General features: G+C 43.3%; 2 protein-coding genes across 2 annotated transcripts in view; one reads left to right on the top strand and one right to left on the bottom strand.

Annotated features, from left to right (window-relative positions):
• Window positions 1-330: 330 nt before the first annotated feature.
• Window positions 331-7,758, bottom strand: AIMP2 (aminoacyl tRNA synthetase complex interacting multifunctional protein 2). Its single transcript, XM_007941012.1, has 4 exons — window positions 7,624-7,758; window positions 3,338-3,544; window positions 1,442-1,673; window positions 331-719 (listed from the first exon to the last, which is right to left on the bottom strand). The coding sequence occupies exons 1-4, from the start codon at window positions 7,756-7,758 to the stop codon at window positions 331-333; spliced, it is 963 nt and encodes a 320-aa protein (XP_007939203.1).
• A 321-nt stretch (window positions 7,759-8,079) lies between these two features.
• PMS2 (PMS1 homolog 2, mismatch repair system component) overlaps window positions 8,080-21,826 on the top strand; it is a 36,625-nt gene continuing 22,878 nt past the window's right edge. The window contains exons 1-9 of the mRNA XM_007942671.2: window positions 8,080-8,102; window positions 10,334-10,473; window positions 11,554-11,640; window positions 13,314-13,416; window positions 14,729-14,912; window positions 15,611-15,778; window positions 16,244-16,341; window positions 16,730-16,829; window positions 19,456-19,540. Of these exons, the coding sequence (XP_007940862.1) occupies window positions 8,080-8,102; window positions 10,334-10,473; window positions 11,554-11,640; window positions 13,314-13,416; window positions 14,729-14,912; window positions 15,611-15,778; window positions 16,244-16,341; window positions 16,730-16,829; window positions 19,456-19,540 (988 nt within the window). The remainder of the gene's footprint in view (window positions 8,103-10,333; window positions 10,474-11,553; window positions 11,641-13,313; window positions 13,417-14,728; window positions 14,913-15,610; window positions 15,779-16,243; window positions 16,342-16,729; window positions 16,830-19,455; window positions 19,541-21,826) is intronic.

Genomic DNA, 21,826 nt, shown 5'->3' with positions numbered 1-21,826 from the left:
CCTGGTACTTGCGCCGAATTTCTTCCCAGAGCACTTGGATGTCGTCTTCCCTGCCTTTGCCCCTGCATTGTTTCCACAGCACTTTGCTTTATTGTACCACTCCCAAAATAACCTGTATCCCTCAAAGGCAATCAGACATGTAGTCAGTAGTCATCTGGTGTATTGCGTGTGATTTTGCAGAATTTTAAATAAAACGGAAGCCACATATTCTGATTTTTTTTTTATTGGTACTTGACAACTGGCCGAAATGAAAAGAGCAAGTCCTTTGACAGTCGGCATGAAATAGCAGCACCATTTTTAAAATCTAAGCTCTTTAAGATCAGTTGATAATCACTTAAGGAGCTTGAGGGCAGTGTTAAAGGGGATCAGGTTTGCACAGGAGTTCATCCACTTGTGCACATTGGCAGGCACCGCCCCGCCGGCACCCCCATGCTGCTGAAGCACAGACCACAGCACTACATCTGCTACGGTGAGTTCGTTCCCAACGAGCCAGGCGCTCTTCCCAAGAGCAGAGTTCATGGAGCGGAACACAGCGGCCTTTTCTTTACTGCTTCCCTCTTTGAGCTGAAAGACAGCGACGTCTACCCAGCTGTCTATGAGGGTTAAATCAACAGCATTATGCTGCTGGCCAAAGAGAGAGAACAGAAACCGGGCAATATTCCCTTCACCTTCAATGGGGCACATGGTCTGCACGCGGAACTTCATCTGAGTCTTTGGCACTGAAAGGAAAAACACACCGTGGAACGTCAAGAAGCGGAGCCCCTGCAAGAGGCACTTGTGCCACATGGCAAGGGGAAGTCACCAGGCATCTTGTGCTGATGACAAGGGAAAGTGCATCTTCAAGATGGAAATCATGCCTTGCGTTGATCTACAGATGATTTACTATTCAGGGGGGTATACCTGCACACCTTGCTGCAAAAGTAACTGCTGTGGTCCTCGACTGGGGCAGTTTTGGGTTGGCAGGGACCTCGGAGCATCTACTCAAACCTTGAGCCTAAGGATTGGGAAGATGAAGACTAGAACCTGAGGTCCCCTCCCAGCGCGGAACTGTCTCACAACCACTCCGCTGATGTGTAAGTGGCGTATTACCAGAAGAAGGTCATTAACTCGCTTCTCCCTGAACAAAACTGACCAGGAGAGGGGTGTGTCAGCAGGATAGCGAATACACGGTACCCTGCCATTCTGTGGTAACTGAAAGACCACGGCAGCGTCGCCCAGGAATGATTCAGCTTGGAAAGTGACTAGATTCCCTTTCATAAAAAGCTCAACTCTGTCCCCGCAAAGGAAAATCCCCGTGATTGCAGTCAAAGACTGCCGAGAGGAAGGAGGGCGTTTCTGGGTCAAGACTCAGTGTGCTCCCCTTCTGGAGTGACGCCACCCCCTTCCTGAACTAGGTAGTGGGGCCCCATAATCTAGAACCTAGCCCAGGCTCTCTCCTTACCGTTCTTCCAAATCAAAGTGAAACCCAACTGGTATTCGTGACGAGCCTGTTTCGCAGTCTGTTCTCCAAAGCACTTGAGGAGGTTTTCCGGCACACTCTTGATGGACGAGTGCGTGTGGACAGTGGACAGGACCCTGTACTGGTCACAGAGCAGACTGTGCAGCACCAGCAGCGAGAGCGGAGGCTCGGCTGGGTTTGCGTTGATCACGATGTCCTTGAGTGCTCCGTAATCCTGTGGGGACACATGTGGTCACACAGCCATGCCCCCCAGGAGGAGACACGTGCTCCTGCAAGAGGACCAGGCTCCATCAGAGTGGTCTCAAAGTCACTCTCCTGGGGGACAGCACATCGTCGCACAGCCACTCTCTGCTGCCTGTTCTATGACCAGGGCTACTTAATGACTCCAACTCTCAGAAGGTACTGTCATTATTTCTACTTTACAGTTGAGGAACCTCAAGACCCAGGGAGAGAAACTTGTCACTCCACTCAGGAGGAAGTAGAGCTGGGACATGCATCAGCGCCACCTTAATCCCTAAACTGCTGCCGCCCAGTGAATAAAAACTGAGTTTGCCAGCAAATTGGTAAAACAACAAATTACTATTTACCTCTGAGACAAAAGTTAAAAGCAACACATGCAGTTAGTCCCTTTACCAAATCTATCATCTGGTCACCTAACAAAAGAACAGTTTCTGCATATGAGCCAGTAGACAGCCTCTTAAGAGTCTTGGTCTGGAGGGATGGGAGACTCCCAACAAGCAGGTGTTAACTTTAGAGTCAAATGGACTTTCTAGGCGGGGACTTGCTGATTTCTGTACCTGCCATCTATAATAAATGGACTTCATAGAATACAATGTAAGTCCAGCTCTTTGGTCGGCCACCATCTGGTCTCTGGTCTGGCCTCCCCTGCCCCATGTCCTTTGCTTGAGCTATAGCTCTGCAGTTCCGAGTGCAGCCCTTCACTTGACGTGGGCCTCCTGAGCACCTTGAGAACGTCACTGTCACATCAGTGTTGACTCATCCACTGGACTGGCTCCCTGGGGGCCAGGTTAGGTCATCTGACCGAGTCCTCCCATGCAAACGTGTACTGCATGAATGAGTCAACAGAGGAAGGAATAAATGATGCAGAGGTAACAGGTGAGAATGCCACACCAGCTTTTGCTTTTAGGTCTTTCAGTAGTACCCTATTGAGCCCCACTTCTGGAGGGGCATACAGCAGGGAGTTTGAGATCTGCACTTGCAAAGAGACAACCTGTTGTAACAAGAGCTCCTTTCTTTGCTTATCAGCTCATCCCCCAAATGAGCGGATGGCAACAGGCTGATCATAAAAGCTAACAGGTACAACAACTTCCACACAGCAGACTGAGTTGGAGGAAAACCCATCAGAAACATGAGCTGGGGCCGGAGTTTTACAAAGCAGCAAAGGATCAGCAGGATTCCTGTGCCTGGGCAGTGACGGCTCATAAAGGCAAGCTGCTCAGAGCCAGGGCTGACCACTGAGCCTCTGAGAAGCACCGAGCAAGGAGCGTGGATGGCTCCTCTGGCGCTCAGGCTGTTAGGACAGCGCCCGCCACTGGCCCGGATGCACTCAGCCTGAAATGATGGGAAGCTCTCCCTCCTCTCTCTGCTTACAAACTGTCCCTGTTCTCCTCCATGAGGACTAAGGAAGTCAGGAAGTAGCTGGAGAGCCTGCCCGGGCTTTACTCACACCTTGTGAATCCCCTGTGCAACGACACAATTTATAGACAACCCACTAGCCAACCCACCCTCTCATTCCTTGCTCCACCTTTGAAAACAAAAAAGTCCAAGGCTTTGGATCTCATTAGCCCGTTTTTCCAGCACTAACTACCTCCTAGTCGGGCTGAGATGTTTCAGCTTTTAGTCCCAAAATGAACTCACCTTTCCAAGCACTGAATTCAAGTCCAATGCACTGGTGGTTACAGCAGTGGGCTCGTCAGCTTGGATTATGCTGGTTACGTCCACGTCCGCGTCAGGCGTCTGGATCATCTTGGAGAGGCTGTCGACCGCGGCTTTCAGTTCATACAGGCATTTTAAAATCGCATCTTGCCGAGACTCGAGGGCTTGAAGAGATGGGTTGGACTCCCCCTAAACAAACCAACACCCAAGTGTTCCTTTCATCTCACACCCTGCAGTCTGTTTAAATGTGACTGCCTGTCTTCCAGGCGGATCTATGCAGTCATCAAACCCCCCACCTTTAGAGAGATACAGAAATGAAATGGCAAAGACATCTCATTTTTTTCCAGAGTCAACAGGTCGTGCCTGCCAATCCATAAGTGTTTTAATACAACAAATAGGAAAATGTGACTGAAAGCCACGCAGGAATTGTACGATTCCTATTGTAGGTACATATCTGATACAGGGTACAGACCATGAGTGCTGATGGCTGTTACTCCCAATATCACGCTAACTCAAAAAGTTTGCCTAAATGTGAGTTAAACATTTACCTCAAGTAGACACACGCCCTGGAGAGAACAATCATGGGAGAAGGAAGGGCTGCTTATGCACAGGGAGATAGCTCAGGGTGCAGAAGAGTATGAAGGGATGGACACTGGGAGGAGGTAACTATGGGGAGGAAGTGGGAGGGGAGCTGCTGCATTGTAAATTTTGGTCAATGACATGAGACAAAGTATATGTGAACTGCTGTATGAAAAGTGAATTTACTCTGTAAATCTTCACCCAAATCCTAATAAAAAAAAAAAAGTTTGCCTAAAGGAGACAGACTAGGGGTGGGGATCGCGGTGGGAGTGGTAGCAATGAGAAGGTACCTCCGTAATCTACACTGACAAGGGGGACAGGGAACACCGACGGCCTTGAAAGTCTCCTCCAGGCCCTCAGAGAGTCAGCTAGTTACCTCATTGCAGGGCGCGACAGGCACTCTGACAGCTTAGAATCCTGCAGAATCTTTTCACTGCTGAAATGTGCAGCTTCAGGATCAGGTGGACTTACATCGCCCACTCTGTGGAGCAGTTCTGCTCTCTAACACTTAGGGTCACTGTGAGTCAGAACTGACCTGGCAGCAACAGGTTGTCATAGCCTTTATTCTCTGAAGTTTGCATCTGCCTGCCCTAGTACAGTGTGACACGTAAGTGGCCAATAAATAGCTGCTGATGCATACGTTTCAAATACCTACAGATTTACTTTAAAAAGCAACTACAAGAAGCATCCCAATAAAGTCACATCGTACAACTATTTCCAGAGTCATGAGCTACCACAATAGGTGATCTGTTTTGAGTTGAGAGAGTAAGATTATGTTAAAAAAAACTAACTCACTGCCATCGAGTCGGAGCCAACTCATAGTGACTCCTCCTTGGGTTTCATCAGCACACACTGAGGCAGTACCACTACGGAAATCTATTACCAAAACCTTCCTTCCGAGGAGTGGCTGGTAGATTTGAACCACCAGCCTTCTGGTTAGCAGTCAAATGCCTTAGGCACTATGTCACCAGAGCTCCCAAGATTACATGAAACACTAGAAAATGCTCTGAACTGGAGAGAACAGCCAAGAATATGGCAATGCCTTCAAGTTTACTGTAAATATGTATATGATAGAGCATGAGTGTGGGCGGAGTGCTCATTTCCATATGTGTGCTGTAAATATAACGTTCTTAGCAACATGTCTTTCTCCACTAGTCACCCTTACCACTTTCTCACAGCCAGTTCATCATGGGGTACAGTCAGTTTTACCTCCTTCAATGTCTTCAATCCATTGGCTTCGAAGCATGCCTCCACTGTCCCTGCCTAGTCCCAGCTGCCCGTTCTTACCTGGCCTGTCTCCTGATGGGTCACTTGCACCCACTCTCATCCACCCCTCCAATCCGGCCCAGAAGATGGCAGGCCAGATCCTGTCACTGTCCCCTCCCTCCCCAGCTAAATTCTTAGGCTCTTAGGATAAAAAGTAAAGTCCTTGTCAAGGTTTACTGACAGTTTATGTGATTTGGGATCTAGCCTCACCTCACCTAACTCTCCTTTGCGCTTTGCTTCAGCCCTGCTCTCCTTTGGGTTCCTCACACACACCAAGCTCCCACCTGCCATGGGACTGTTCACATGCTCGGCCCTCTGTCTCGGACATGCTCCTCTTGCCCCCTGTCCTGTTAACTCACCCTACATACATACATACATACATACATACATACAGCTTAATCACCACTTTCTCACCTCCCCTAGCTTGCTGTTCTTGTTTAAGACCAAACAGCACGCCATGGGACATAATTGACTTCGGGGTGGAACAAAGAAACAAAGTAATTGCCAGTGAAGTAATTAGGTGCTGGCTGGAAGTAAGTCTGAAGGCGAGACAGGTGATGGGTAGGCTCCTCGGCTTACTCAGGGAGTGTCCTGAGTTACATTTCCAACAGCTTATTTTTAACCACTGTACTCATGTGCGGTCTTTGCACAAATCTTTGCCCCGTCCACCCGGGTGCAAAATTGCTCCTTCTGGCTTCAAAATCTCTGTCAGCACACACTGAAGAATGTCTGAGATGAGTTTCGTGTATGAAATGTGGCCTGTGATTTAACATCTGGAGCCAAGCTGACCCAGCCTTTTTGATGAGAGTCATGCCAAACGCTCAAGTCCTGCTTACCTACCTGTGTCTTCCCATGTTGGCCGGTCGCATGCCTCGGTCAGACAAGACTGGGGCTTGGCAGATGGTATTTATCGGTGTATGTTCTTTAGATGTATTTAAAGCAGTTTATTCTTTGTGTGGCTTTCATTTACCGTGGGTCAGTTTGGTTTCTAAGTCTCTGTCTACCCACACTGTTATTATCTGCTGGGGAATTTGCTAGAGGAGAGCGATTTTGTGTCTTCTAAGTTACAAGTTCACAGGAAAAAAAAATCCAAAGGAAGTTAGGCAGCAGACTTAAAACAAAAAAAAAAAAAAAAAGACTTGGTTTCAAATGAGATGTGCATTCCTTACTTTGGGTTCTTTTTGGTTCCATGGGCCCATCCAGCTGAAGGGGATGTGGGACTGTGTTGACCATAAAGAGTTTTTGTCTTAGCTCTGTAGTGAAACAATGATGTGTTTTCCAAACAAAAAAACCCTAACCACCTCTCTTCCAATCTAGAAAGCTATTAAGATTAAAGGGAAGGATGTCAGAATGGGCAAAAGTCTCTCCCGCTGGGAAGCTAATGTGTGTATTTAAAGTCAGTAAGATTGCATGAGAGAGACAGAGAGAGAGACTGACTTGAGCCAGGTACTTTACAAAAGAAGGAATGAAAATGAGCAGTGAACGTAAGAAGGTGCTCAACTCATTTTGAAGTCAGAGAAACGCACATGACACTATACCAGCTTTTGGGAGAGTGCAAGCAACAGGAATTCTTATACACTGCCGGTGAGAGCATAACCTGGTAAAACTGTGTTGAAGACTATTTCTCCAGGAGAGCTGAAAAAAACATGCCCACTGAGCGAGCAGCAATGCCACTCCTTACACCTCATTCGTGTACAAGAACAGCCACTGCAGAGTTATTCGGAGCAGCATAAAATGGAAGATAACCCCATGCCCATGAGAGGGAGAACAGATACGTGGTGTAGAGAGTGCAACTGAACGTTATCCTGCAAAGATGTATCCTGTTGTTAACTGCAACGAAACGATTCCTAAAAATCACAATGTGTAGAAAAAGCCAGACACAACCAAACACATGCTGTGTGACTGCACTACAGAAGATTCAAACACAAGCAAGACTCAGTTCAGTGTTCAGTGATAGTGATGCCTACTTAGATGGCAAAATCCAAGAAAGAAGGAAGACATAATTACTAAAAGCACAGTGGGGGACTGGGAGGTTTTAAGTGTGAAGGGTGGGCTGTTTCAGAGGTGCTGACAGTGTTGTGCTAAGGTTCACTTTATAATTCACAAATATGAGCATTTACGTGTTACCCGTTTCTCTGTGGGTAAAATTTTGTAATAAAACAGTTTGAAAGCAGCCGTGAGCGAAAAAAAGATAAAGAAGTCACTGACTTCGGTGCCTCTCCGCCGAGCCAGGTCTCTCGAGACCCGCCGGCGCGCAAGGCTGGCGGCCGCGATCCTTCCGAGCCCGTCGGGATCTGGCAGTCCAGATCTGATGGCACCCACCCGCGGAGGGCGCCCTGGGTGAGGCAGGCCGCGGCGCCTGCGCACTAGGCAAGTGTACGTGTATGTGCGCCGGGGGTAGGGGCCGCGCTGCTTGGTCCTACCTGCACGTGGCCCGCGTCGGGTGCGGGACCGCTGCTCCGGCCGTGCACGTTAGGGAGTCGGTACATGCAGGTTGGCAGGTCAACATGGAGAGGCGCGCCGCCTCCGTGATAGGGTTTTACCTGGTACATCGGCATCGCGGCAACCCAAGGAGGGAAGGTGAAGGGTGACGGACACGAACTCACAGAAACCGTCAAAGGCCAAGACGAACTGCCGGCGCTGGGGACAGCGCTGTCCGACAGCTCTAATTGGTTGTAGTCTTTTCGACGTCATGCACTCAACCTTTGACACAACCAGTCAGCGAAAAAGGTATACGGGAAGCTTTTGCCTCCCCGCCCGGAAGGGGCGGAGCACAATACCAGAAGCAGCCAATGGGCGGCCTAAAGGCGGGGCTCCTGTGGGTGTAGCGGCGGCGGGAATGCAGAGGCTGTGGTGGAGGCTGGTGGGGCTTTGGATCCATGGAGCGAGCTGAGGGGTCCAGGTGAGCGGGGCTGTCGGTCTCCTTCTTGTCGTCATCACCTAGGCCAGCGCGTTCCAGGCTCCTGGAACTCGGCGAGCCTGCGGCGCAGAGGCCCCAGAGCGGCCTCCTGACCCGGTTCCCTGTGTGTGTTTGGCACCTGAGGGTAACGATCGGAGCCCTGCCAGTGCCCTGGACCGGGAGTTGGCTCTCGAAGGTGCTGGATTCGGCCGGTCCCCAGGCGATCCCGTGAACCTGAAATGCAAGCCGACTGAATTAATTCATTTTTTAAAATATTTTAATTGTGTTTTCAGTGGTCTAGACAACAGTTCAAGTCCCCATCCAACACTTTTCTGCACAGATTGGGCCTGACATTGGTTACCTGCCTCACCATGAGCGAACGTTCGCGTTATTTCCGTTCTGGTGGTTTCGTTTCCACTCATCTAGTTTCCCTGCCCCTATTTTACATCCTTATCTTTGGTTTAAAGTAACGGTTGACCATTTAGCCTAATGTAAGTGATTTTTTAAAAAGGAGCACAGTAGGGGCGATTGTCATTATTTTTTGAGTCACGTTGTTGTTCAGCCGCATGAGTTCATTTATTTTTAAACCTGCTGTGTCTGTCTGCTATTTCCTCTTCCTCCTCCATCTCCTCCTCTTCTCAGGTTAATTTTTCCTGTGCTTCAAGGCACGTGTGAATTTGCATAATTGCACCGTTTTTGAAAAAACTGCACGTATTTTTGAATATGTGATTTTTCTGCTTGGTAAGTCACAGAATTCGAGGTCGCCAGTCTTCAACTTTTCCGACAGCTGCAACCTTCACTTTCAGACTTGTGGACCCCCGTTTGCTGCCGTATTTACCTGTTTAGCCTCTCCCCTCAAAGTAATGTCAGAAATGGACCTTTAGCCACTGGTGCGTTGTCAGATAAACTCATTTTTGGAGCTAATTCGTTCTATTTCCTGTGGAGTCATCTGCAGTCTCCCCTCCGATGAACCTGAGTGACATGCTTTGCAAGGCAGTGTGAAGAGTGAAAACGTTCTTTATTTCACAGGCTTTATTGGGGTCTGCTGTGAGTTAAGGAGCCCTGGTGGCACAGTGGTTAAGCCCTTGGCTGCTAACCCAGAGGTTGGCAGTTCAAAGTCACCATCTGTGGTAGAAAGACCAGGCAATCTGCTTCCGTAAAGATGACAGCCTTGGAAACCCCATGGTGCAGTTTTACCCTGTTCTGCAGGGTCTTTCTGAGTCAGAATTGACTCCATGGCAGTTGGTTTGGTTATTTTGTTTGGACTGTGTGTTAGATGGGAGCTCTGGTGGCATAGTGCCTAAGGCATTGACTCCTAATCAGAATTATTTGAGCAGATTTGTGATTTAGGATAACTCTGGTGGTAGTATGAAGATGGATTGAAGTAGGGCGAAAGTAGAAAAAACCCAGTTGGAAAATTCTTAAAGCAGAATCAGTGAGAACCTTGAGGCTCTTTGCTACAGCAACAGCTAGCAGCTGGATTTTGGGAGGGGGCAGGGTTCAGGGGCCCCTAACTACTGAGAGTTATCATACAACTGGACCCAGTTTCTGAGATGGTTTTGACCTGAACGCTGTTCTTGCAAATCATGTGGGGAATGTGGGTTTCACTTTTCAAGAAAGAAGATCCCCTTGTTGGCAAGGATTCCTGACTGGTAGGTAATGTGAGGGGTTGTTGTTCGCTGACATCATGCTGGCCCCCCACTCGTAGTGACCCCATGCACCGTGGAAGGAAGTGCTGCGCGGTCTGGCACCATCCCCCCGAGTGGTTGCACAGCAGACCGTTGGGATCCACAGGGTTTTCAGTGGCTGATTTTCAGAAGTGGGTCACCAGCCCTTTCTTCCTAGTCAGTCTTAGTCTGGAAGCTGCTCTGAAAGCCGTTCAGCGTCCCAGCAACACACAGGCCTGCACTGACGGAAGGATGGCAGCCGCACGCGAGGTGCTCCGGCTGTGAACCACATTGAGGCCTCCTACCCACGTGGAGCGTGAGAACTCTCTGAACCACCGAGTTGCAGGGATGCCAAACTACTGGGTTGGATGCATCTACTCAGAAGTATCTCTTGCTAGAGGTTGAAGGGTTATAGAACATTTATATTCAGGACTGTGGTAAACGTGTATGTCAATACACAAAGGAGTAGACCTGTTAGCATTAGTTAATGAATCATTTCCCACAGGTAACATTGGGATGAAAATGCATAATTGCGTATTGCTTTCTTTCTTGTACTGGTTTCTTTAGCACAGAACTTGTGAAGGCCATTAAACCTATCGATCGGAAGTCAGTCCATCAGATTTGCTCTGGGCAGGTGGTGCTGAGTCTAAGCACTGCAGTGAAGGAGTTGGTGGAAAACAGTGTGGATGCCGGCGCCACTACTGTTGGTAAGCCAGGAGGATCATAAACCACCTGAAATAAACAGCTTTTGCTATTTTATTCAAGAAATGTTGAATGATTATTATTTTAACTTAGATTTAGCAGTAAGGTCTCGAGGTGGCACAAACGGTCTGTGCTTGTCCACTAACCTAAAGGTTTGCCGTTTGAACTCACCCAGCAGTGCTGCAGAAGAAAGACCTGGCAGTCTCCTTCTGTAAAGATAACAGCCAGGAAAACCCAATGGAACAATTCTCCCCTATAACACGTGGGGTTGCCATGAGTTGGAATTGACTCTACGGCAGTGGGTTTGGTTTTGGTTTTTAAGTGCCTAGTATTCTTGCTGTTGCATGCTGCCGAGTCAACTCTGACTCATACGAGCCCCATGAAACAGAATAGAACTGCCCCATAGCGTTTCCTGAGCTGAAATCTTAATGGGAGCTGATCTCCAGGTTTTTGCTGTCATGGAGGGCTGGTGAGTTCAAACCACTAACCTTTTGGTTAGCAGCCAAGTGCTTAACCACTGTGCATCCTGGATGCCTTAGTATTTATCTGGGTTAATTAGTTAGTTAGTTAGTTATCTGGGTAGTGATACTATAATAGCAGTTAACTTTTATTGTGCTCTTACTGCTATGTGCCAGGCTGGCATTGCACTAAGAACTGTACGTAGGAATACATCTTTTAATCTGCAGAATAACTTTATGAGATAGGAATAATAATAATAACTATTTTTGTTATTAGCTCCATAAAATAGATGAGGAAATTAAGGTGCAGGGAATGTACTGTTTTTGAGGCTGTACAGCTAGTCACATTTGATCTCAGGAACTCTTGATTACAGAGCATATCCTCTTTAATGACTGTGCTAAATTTACTCCTTTCAAAAACAAAAAGAAATATGAAAATACAAAAGAAAAAAAAATCCTTTTCATTTGGGCTCCAGTTAAGTCAAAAAGACTGAAAAAATAAAATATATCAAATGACAGTAGTACATTGACTCTTAAATTTACATTAAATGAGTTATAAATAATGTCACTGTGAAGGTTATAAGCATGGTTTAGTTCTTTGAGGAATAAATATTTTATGTTTTTTAGATGTAAGACTTAAAGATTATGGGGTGGATCTCATTGAAGTTTCAGACAATGGATGTGGAGTAGAAGAAGAAAACTTCGAAGGCTTAAGTAAGTTGGATTTCTCTAATTCCATTTTAAAATATTTGGACAGAATGTCTCAATTTTTTTTCTTCTAATTTTTATTTATTTTGTTGTCGTTGTTAAGGAGCTCTGGTGGTGTAATGCCTAAGGCATTTGACTGCTAACCAGAAGGCTGGTGGTTTAAACCCACCAGCCACTCCTGGGAAGGAAGATTAAGCAATCTACTTCCTTAGAGATACTACCTTGGAAACCCAGGGAGGGGTCTCTGAGTCAACTTAACTTGAGGGCAGTGAGTTTAGTTTGGTTTTTTGGTTTGTCGTTGTTAAGAATATACACAGCAAAACATACACCAATTCAACAGTTTCTGTATGTACAATTCAGTACATTGATTCCATTCTTCAAATTGTGCAACCATTCTCACCCTCTTTTTCTGAGTTGTTTTCCTCCATTAACAAACTCACTGCCCCTAAGGTTTCTACTTATTTTTTGAGTTGCTGTTGTCACTTTGATCCCATAGAGTTATTAAAAGAGCTTAATGTTCAAAACAGACCCTTTTACTAGTTAAGCTAAACTATTGTTGAGTTTTAAGATGATTTCAGGGCATATTTTTGGATTAAGGTTTAAAGAATATCTCAGGGTAATAGTTTCAGGGGTTCATCAACCCTTCATGGTTCCAGAAAGTCTGGAGACCTTGAGAGTTTGAAAATCTGTCCTGCACTTTTTGTAGCATTTTTCACAATAGCCAAAAGGTGGAAACATCCTAAATGCGGATCAACAGAGGAATAGAGAAACATGTACGTCTGTAACTTTTTACAGATATACACCTTATTGACAGCAATTACAATAATCAGCTGTGCAATCCTACCCTTATATTCCCACCAGCGAAGGGTGAGAGTTCCAGTTTCCTCTTACCCTCACCAATTTATTATTTTCTTTTTTTTTCATCTTAGCCCTCCTGTTGTTGTTGTTGTTGTTGTTTGCCGTCGAGTCGGCCCCGACTCATAGCGACCCCTCCTTGGGTTTCCGAGGCAGTATCACTACGGAAGTAGGATTGCCCAACCTTCCTTCCGAGGAGTGGCTGGTGGGTTTGAACCGCCATCCTTCTGGTTAGCAGTCAAGTGCTTTTAGCCACTATGCTACCAGAACTCCCTAGTGGGATTGAAATGATACCTCATGTGGTCTTGATTTCCATCTCTCTGATGGCCAATGACATTGAGCATCTTTTCATGTGTTTGGTGGCCAGTTGTTTTCTTTGGAAGGAGCTCTGGTAGCACAGTGCCTAAGGCATTTGACTGCTGACCAGAAGGTAGGGGGTTCAAACCCATCAGCCGCTCCATAGAAGGAAGATGGGGCAATCTACCTCCATAAAGATTTACCGCTTTGGAAACCCAGTGGGGGTGGCTATGAGTTGGAATCAACTTGATGGCAGTGGGTTTAGTTTTTTTTTTTTTTCCCCTTTGGTGAAATGTCTATTCAAGTCCTTTGCCCATTTTATGATTGGGTTGTCTTTTTTGTTGTTGTCAAAGTTTTATATATATTTTGGTTATTAGATTTCTTGCAGAGTATCTTAGAATTGTAATTAACACTGTCTTAGAACACACAACACAGCCTTTAAAATCAGTTACTTTGGGAGACATTGTGTGCATTCATTGCTAGATTACTGTAGCTATCTTGGCCCTTATTTTACATCTCTCTTTCAGCTTTGAAACATCATACTTCTAAGATTCAAGAATTTGCTGATCTAACTCATGTTGAAACATTTGGCTTTCGGGGGGAAGCTCTGAGCTCACTTTGTGCACTGAGGTGATGCAATGTTTTCATCCATTGATTTGACCCTTCCTAAAAATCCCTCTGAAAATATTGGAAAGTATGGCTGGAATCATTATTGTTTACACTTTTTAATCTGAATGTTTTCTAAATTCTGAATTCTGTTTTATCTCACTACCAGTCTGAGTGCTAATACTTCTGAAATGTAAGTCCAGTGAAAGTGTTACTTAAACAAACAAACAAAAAAAAAGGTTACTGTTTTTAAAACAGTCACTTGTCAATTTTTAAATAACATATAGATAATACATTACAGGTGGCTTTCAGAGCCCCTGGGTGGTGCGGATGGTTAAGTGCTCGGCTGCTGACCAAAAGTTTGGAGGTTCGAGTCCATCCAGAGATGGCTTGAAAGAAAGGCCTGGCAGTCTATTTTAAAAAACAAACAAACAAACAAAAATCCCAGCTGTTGAAAACCCTGTGGAGCACAGCTCTATTCTGATGCACATGGGGTTGCTGTGAGTCAAAACTGACTCTGGCAACTAGTTTTAGTATCATTGGTTTTATTTTCAATTTTTAGGGAAAAAATTTTAAAAATCCACTTATTTAGTTTACAAAACAAATTCTAAATTTTTATAAGTATTTATTTGAACTATGATATCTTTGAATCCTTTCTTTAAAATTTTATTAGAACAGCAGTAAGGAAGCTGAGAAATAAATCTTTATTCTTGAAAATATAAGTTTTGAGATCCTTCATTGTTTTTCAGTTCAAACAAAAAATAAATACCAAAGTTGTGTCAAAGCAGAGAGTTTCTAGAATTCTGTGTCTTACTCTATTAGAAGGTAAACCTTAGATTTTATGATGACGCTTTGCCCATGTTAGGAACTCTGGTGGTGCGGTGGTTAAAGCTTTCGGCTATTAACCAAAAGATTGGTAGTTCAAACCCACCAGCCACTCCACAGGAGAATGATGTGACATCTGTAAAGATTGATGGCTGTAGAAACCCTCTGGGGCAGTTCTGCTCTGTCCTTTAGGAGGCCTGTGAGTTGGAGTCGACTCGCTTGTTGCGGGTTTGGTTTTTTGGGCTTTGCTTCCATAAAGATTGACAGCCTTGGAAACCCTATGGGGCAGTTCTACTCTGTCCTGTAGGGTTGCTATGAGTTAGAATCAACTCCACGGCAGTGAGTTTGGTTTTGGGTCTTCACCCATTTAAACTTTGGTGATTATTTCTGAAGGATCATCGTCTTGTTGCTAGGAGAGTTTTGAGAGAAAGGGACATAAGAATATGGGTTTGTGACGGTTGACATCTGTGAGTCTCTAACTGAACATCCCACACCTGGTGTTTTCTTGCAGTGATGTAACTATTTCTACCTGTCACACGACTGCAAAGGTTGGGACTCGATTGGTATTTGATCACAATGGGAAAATTGTTCAGAAAACCCCTTACCCACGGCCAAGAGGGACCACGGTCAGCGTACAGCAGTTATTTTACACACTACCTGTGCGCCATAAGGAATTTCAGAAGAATATTAAAAAGGTAAGAGTGTTGATGGTGGGTTGTACATAATGTTGTAAAAGAGCTGCTAAGTCTTGTCAGTTGATTCTCTTCCATTAATCTTTTGAGAAGTCCCATCAAAGTCTTAACTATAGGATGGTTTATCCTTTTCTTTCCTTGAAAATAATCATAGTGTTTTTTAAGTGCTCTAGTACAGATAATGAGTCCTTTAAGATATAACGTTATTTTTGGATCTAATCTTTATTTTTCAATAAGATTATTTTATCTTGTTTCCCAAAAAAATGAACTATTACAATCTTCATGAGTTTCTGTGAAAACAGAACAGTTAAAATGTGGCTGGATGTATAATTTTTTTTGGTAAAAAGCAGAATATAAAACTGTCTATACTATGTAATCAGTTTTATAAAAACAAGAGCAATGGGCCTACATTTGCATAGGAAAAAGGCTGGAAGAGTAGACACGTAAATGTTAGTATTGTCCTTGGATGTGAGAACATTTGTGCTTTCTGCTGTCTTCCTCACACTCTTCCGTCCTGTACATATTCTGCATTGAACATACGTTTTTTAATAATCAGAAGAAGTGTTAAACCTGGAGCTAGCAACTTTCTTTCCTGGTAAAGTCCTTTGTGCTGTTTTTAACTTTGGATGGGACATTTTGAATCATGCAGTTCTTGTCAGATTGAAGTAATGTAGAGTGTTGTGTTTGTGTCGTTTTTACAGGAGTATGCCAGAATGGTCCAGGTCTTGCAGGCGTACTGTATCATTTCTGCAGGCATCCGTTTCAGTTGCACCAATCAGGTTGGACAAGGAAGACGGCAGCCTGTGGTTTGCACAAGCGGAAACTCCAGCATCAAGGAAAATATTGGATCTGTGTTTGGGCAGAAGCAGGTAGTAGTGGCGAGTTACTGAAAAATATCTCACTGCCCTCGTGATTATGGCAAGATTTTCTTTCTTGTCCTTTCCAAGGAGCGATAATTAGAGGATAAAATCCAAGACTTGATTTCTGTTAACACATACCTGTCACAAAAATTACTTAATGTTTGAAAGCTGCACGTTTGTCATTTTATTCTTGCAGAGAACAAAATAATGCATTCTTTTACTTTCTATTTGAAAAAATTATAAAGTATTTTGGGCAAAGTGTTGATTATGAATAAGTAGGAGCTCAAGTGTTTCATCTTTTTAATAAATCCCTGTATACATAGATCATTTGAGAAAGCAGTCACCCCGATGCTTTGAGTTTCTTGGAGTTCTCAGTGTGGACGGTGTGCCTAGGAAAGAACACAAACCCTCCTTTCTGAAGTTAGGTTCACTCCGTCTTCATCAGGAAGTAACTGTGCATCTTGGTTTCTTCAGTTGCAGAGCCTCATTGCTTTTGTTCAGCTGCCGCCTAGTGAACCCATTTGCGAAGAGTACGGTCTGCCGTGGCCTGAAGCTCAGCAGCAGTTGTTTTGGTAAGTAGATTGCTGCCGAGAAAATTCCTGTCTAGCATTTTTTCTTGCAATACTACACTGTATGTAGCATATACTATTAAGATAAGATGTACCAAAAAAAAAAAAAAGCCAGTGAGTAGTTGTAAGTGTGATTTATTGTAAATTGACTCCATCATAAGTTGAGGACTACCTGTCATGATAAGATGGACAAAAATCCCCAAAACAGATGGTTGTAAGTGTGGTTTGTGATAACTCAAATATGTCATAAGTCGGGGGCTGCGTGTATTCAGTAGCATGTCAACAGGTGTTGTGTTTTTATTTCATTTTCTTCTAAGAGCATGCCATATGATACATGTTTCTAATCCTTTTCACTCTGAAATCCTGCCCTTATCATATTGACATTGACTAGTATCTCAGGTTTCATTTCACACTGCGCTCACGGTGTTGGAAGGAGTTCAACTGAGAGACAATTTTTCTTTATCAATCGGCGGCCTTGCGACCCAGCAAAGGTATCTAAAAACATTCTCTTTTGTATTAGTGTTTTTCTTTTTGGCTTTAGTGGGTTTTTTTTTTCTCCCCTTTTTTTTTAACATTTTATTGTGCTGTAGGTGAAAGTTTACATAGTACTCTAATTAGTGATTCATACACAGATTGGTTACAACCCTCACACTTGTGAGCACTCTCCCTGTTTCCTCCCTCGGTTCCGTGTTTCCATTCGTCTGGTTTCCCTGTCTCCCCCTGCCTTCTCATCTTTGGTTTTGGGCAAATGTTGCCCTTTTGGTCTTGTACCGTTGATTGTTCTAAGGAGCGCACTTTTCTGATGTCACTGCTTGTTTGACTAGGCTGTCTATTAATTGGCTGAAAGGTAGTCTCCTGGAGTGTCTCCAGTTTCAAGTCAGAAGGTATCTTAGGGCAGTTATCTTAGTTATCTAGTGCTGCTATAACAGATACCACAAGGTAATGGCTTTAATAAACGAATTAGTTCTCTCACATGGATCATACGGTATTTCTATTTTCAGCTTTTCAAAGAAGTGCCATACGGTTTTCCGTAGTGGTTGTATCATTTTGCAGTCCCACTGGCAGTGTGCAAGAGTTCCAGTCTCCCCAAAGCCTTACCGCTGTTTGTTGTTCTGTTTTTTTGATCCATGCCATTATTGCTGGGGCAGATGGTATCTCAGTGTAGTTTTGACTTGTAGCTTTCTAATGGCTAATGTTCATGAACATCTTTTCATGTGTTTATTAGCTACCTGAAGGTCTTCTTTGGTGAAGTGTCTGTTCATGTCCTTTGCCTATTTTTTAATGGAATTGTTAGTCCTTCTTTTGTTGAGGTATTGAATTTTAGCGATGAGGTGTTAGTCAGATAAATCATTGACAAATTTTTTCCCAGTCTGTAGGTTCTCTTTTTATTCTTTTGATGAAGTATTTTAATGAGTATGAGATTTAATTTTTAGGAAGTCCCATTTATCTAGTTTATGTTCAGTTGTGTGTGCAGTTTTAGTTGTGTTTTTATAGTCTATTTATGCCATAAATTAGGGCTTCTCATGTTTGTTCCATGAACTTTATGGTTTTAGTTTAGGTCTTTGATCCATTATGAATTAGTTTTTGTGTATGGTGTGAGGTAGGGATCCCGCAAATGGATATCCAGTTTTGCTAGCACCATTTATGAAAGAGATAGTTTCTTTCCCTATTTAATGGACTTTATTGAAGATCTGCTGTCCATAGGTAGATGGATTTACTTCTGGGTTTAACTTTTTATTTCTTCATTATGTAATAACCTTTGCTGATACAGGCAACTTATATGGAGCTTCAACTTAGAAGCATTTTAAAATTATCTTGTTTTAGGCATTTTTAGACGTTTACTGTCTTAGTTATCTAGCGCTGCTCTACAAGTGGGTGGCTTTCATGAATGGAAATTTATTTTCTTATGGTTTTGGAGGCTGGACGTCTGAACTCAGGGTGGGAGCTCAGGGAGAAGGTCTTGTCTTTTTCTCAGTTCTGTCCCATGGTACCTTGGTAATCTTCACATGGCCGGGCGTCTGTCTTCCTCCAGCTCGGCTTGCTTAATTTGCTCATTTGTATCTCAGAATAGATTGATTTAAGATACAGTCTACAGTAATACCATCATACTGACATAACAAAGAAAATCCATTCTCAAATGGGATTATAACCACAGTTGCAGGGCTTAGGACTTAACCCAGAATTTTGGGGACACAGTTCAATCCGTGGCATCTACTCTACAGTTGTTTCAATTACATGTATCCTTCTGTTCATTTTCCAGGAAATTAAGAGCCCACATTACTTTTACCTCGGAGTTAAGCTGGTTTCTTGATATGGTTCTATGTGCTTTTGGGGGGTCAGTTTTAACTCTGCATCATCAGCAACAGTGGACCTTACTGCTGTCTTCTGTTTTCCAGTGACACTTTAAAATTCACTTCTGTTGACCAGATGTGGTTCAACTTCTAAATTTGCTAACCTGTGTTATAATTAGTGTGGATTTGATGGTTTATCAGTAATGCCATTTAATAATCTCTTTCAAGTCACATAAATACATCTCTATGTACATTTGAATGTGTTTTAAGAAATTTCAGCCTGCTCTTACATGTTACTGAAATGTCTTCAAGAGCAAGTTAGGTTGGAAAGGATCAGGAGTCCCAAGGGACAGGAGGAAACTGTTTGAGTTGGTAGATGGGTTCATTCTCTTGACGTTGAAGACAGTCTCACCATTATATAAATGTATATGTCAGAACATATCAAATTATACTTTTTGAATATGAGCAGTTTATTGTATGTCAATGATACCTCAGTAAAACTGTTAGAAAGGAGCCCTGGAAGTGCAGTGCTTAAGCACTCAGCTGCTAACCAAAGAGTCAGCAGTTCAAACCCACCAGCTGCTCTGCAGGATAAAAGACCCGGTGATTTGCTCCTGTTGAGATGACAGCCTGGGGAACCATGGGGCAGTTCTACTCTGTCACATGGGGTCACTGTGAATCAGAGTAGACTTGACAGCAGTGGGTTTATTTGGGGAGTTGAAAGCTGTTAACAAACATATCCCTTTGGTGGTTGGTTATAGTAGCATGTTGTCAGAAGGTTGGAGGAAGTCTTCACTTAGTCTTGTCTACTCCCTGCATGTTGTAGGTCTCCAGACTTGTGAACGAGGTCTATCACATGTACAATCGGCACCAGTATCCGGTTGTTGTTCTGAATATTTCTGTTGATTCAGGTGAGTTCCACTGAGATTGCAATAAAATTGGTCATTTATTTCTTTTTTTTTTTTTTTTTTAGGATTTGGGTGAAGATTTACAGAGTAAATTCACTTTTCATACAGCAGTTCACATATACTTTGTCTCATGTCATTGACCAAAATTTACAATGCAGCAGCTCCCCTCCCACTTCCTCCCCATAGTTACCTCCTCCCAGTGTCCATCGCTTCATACTCTTCTGCACCCTGAGAGGCCCATTGTCTGCCAACCCTGTATATGATCTTGGATACACTCTCCATTTAGACATACATAATTGTTTAGCTTGTTCACCCATCTATCCATCCCTATACCCATGTTTGCTTTCATTGACAACTCAGTATTGTATTTGCAAAGGGGTTCATATTTGTTGTTTGTACTGCCCATGTAACTCTCTCTGTCTTTCTCATCCTCAGTGCTGCCATATTGGTCACTCACATTTGGTACATTGCCCTTCTCTTCACCCAAATCAATATTTATCTCTATCTATCTAACAGCATTCCCTCCCCTTCCCTCCCACCCCTGGTAACCAACAAAGAAAATGTCCTCCAATATATAAACCTTTCCTTAACTTTTACAATAACGGACTAATACAATATTTGTCCTTTTGTGACTGACTTATTTCGCTCAGCATAATGTCCTCCAAGTTCATCCACGTTATGCGGTGTTCTGCAGATTCTACATTATTCTTTAGCGTTGCATAGTATTCCATTGTGTGAATGTACCAAAGTTTGGTTATCCATTCCTCAGTCTCACATGGATCATACGGTATTTCTATTTTCAGCTTTTCAAAGAAGTGCCATACGGTTTTCCGTAGTGGTTGTATCATTTTGCAGTCCCACTGGCAGTGTGCAAGAGTTCCAGTCTCCCCAAAGCCTTACCGCTGTTTGTTGTTCTGTTTTTTTGATCCATGCCATTATTGCTGGGGCAGATGGTATCTCAGTGTAGTTTTGACTTGTAGCTTTCTAATGGCTAATGTTCATGAACATCTTTTCATGTGTTTATTAGCTACCTGAAGGTCTTCTTTGGTGAAGTGTCTGTTCATGTCTTTTGCCTATTTTTTAATTGGATTGTTTGTCTTTTTGTTATTGAGGTGTTGGAGTGTTCTATAAATTCTAGAGATAAGTCCCTTGTCAGATATGTTATTACCAAATATTTTTTCCCAATCTGTAGGTTCTCTTTTGACTCTTTTGGAGAAGTCTTTGGAAGCACATAAACATTTAATTTTTAGAAGGTCCCAATCATCTGGCTTCTCTTCTGCTGTTGGTGCATTTTGAATTATGCTTGGTAGTCTATTTATACCAAATATTAGGGCCCTTAAGTTTGAGCCTAAATTTTCCTTGAGAAACTGTATAGTTCTAGGTTTCACATTTAAGTCTTTGATCCATCTGGAGTTTGTTTTTGTGTGTGGTGTGAGGTACAGATCTTGTTTCATTTTTCTGCAAATGGATCTCCAGTTTTGCCAGCACCATTTATTAAACAAACATTCTCTTCCCCACTTAATGGATTTGGGGCCTTTGTCAAAGATCAGCTGACTATAGGTCGATGGATCTATATCTGGGTACTCAATTCTATTCCATTGGTCTATGTATCTGTCATTGAACCAATACCAGGCAGTTTTGACTACTGTGGCTGTATAGTAGGTTTTGAGATCCGGCAATGTGAGACCTCCTACTTTGTTTTTCTTCTTCAGTAGTGCTTTGCTTATCCGAGGTCTCTTTCCTTTCCATATAAAGTTAGTGATCATTTTTTCTGGTCATTTATTTCTGAAAGAGAAAATGAATCATAGTGCTGGGCAGTGGCTGGAGCTAGGCTGTGGCTGGTGAGAAACTTGTAATAACAACCTATGGCAAAGTCATTTTATTCTTTATTTAGACTTTCCTGCTTTCTTCTGGAAAGTGTGCTAGTTTTATTATTAGGAAAATGTGATTTTTTTTTTCATGTCAACCATGGGAGAAAATAGAAAAATACCATGAAATTCTGTAAGGCTAAAGTGCCTTCTCTGATTTTGAAAATAATTTTATTTCATAGAGACATGTTTTTTTCTGATTATAAAAGTACTATTGTTCATTAGCAGTAACTTAAAATTTTGGTTTATTGACATCCAAGACTTTTTCTAAGTACTTACATATGTGCACCTTAAATAGACACACACGCACACCTTCTTTGGGGTGACAGTAATTTTGAGTAATTCTGTATCATGTTCTTTATCTTTAGACATGAACGTTTTCTTCTCCTTTGTTACTAAAAATTATTCAGGAACACTTTAA

This window comes from Orycteropus afer, unplaced genomic scaffold (genome assembly GCF_000298275.1).
Source record: "Orycteropus afer afer isolate SDZICR_OR568_19922 unplaced genomic scaffold, OryAfe1.0 scaffold00006, whole genome shotgun sequence".
Classification (NCBI taxonomy): Eukaryota; Metazoa; Chordata; class Mammalia; order Tubulidentata; family Orycteropodidae; genus Orycteropus; species Orycteropus afer.
The sequence above is the reverse complement of the archived record's forward strand: the minus strand, read 5'-3'. Positions and strand labels throughout refer to the sequence as shown.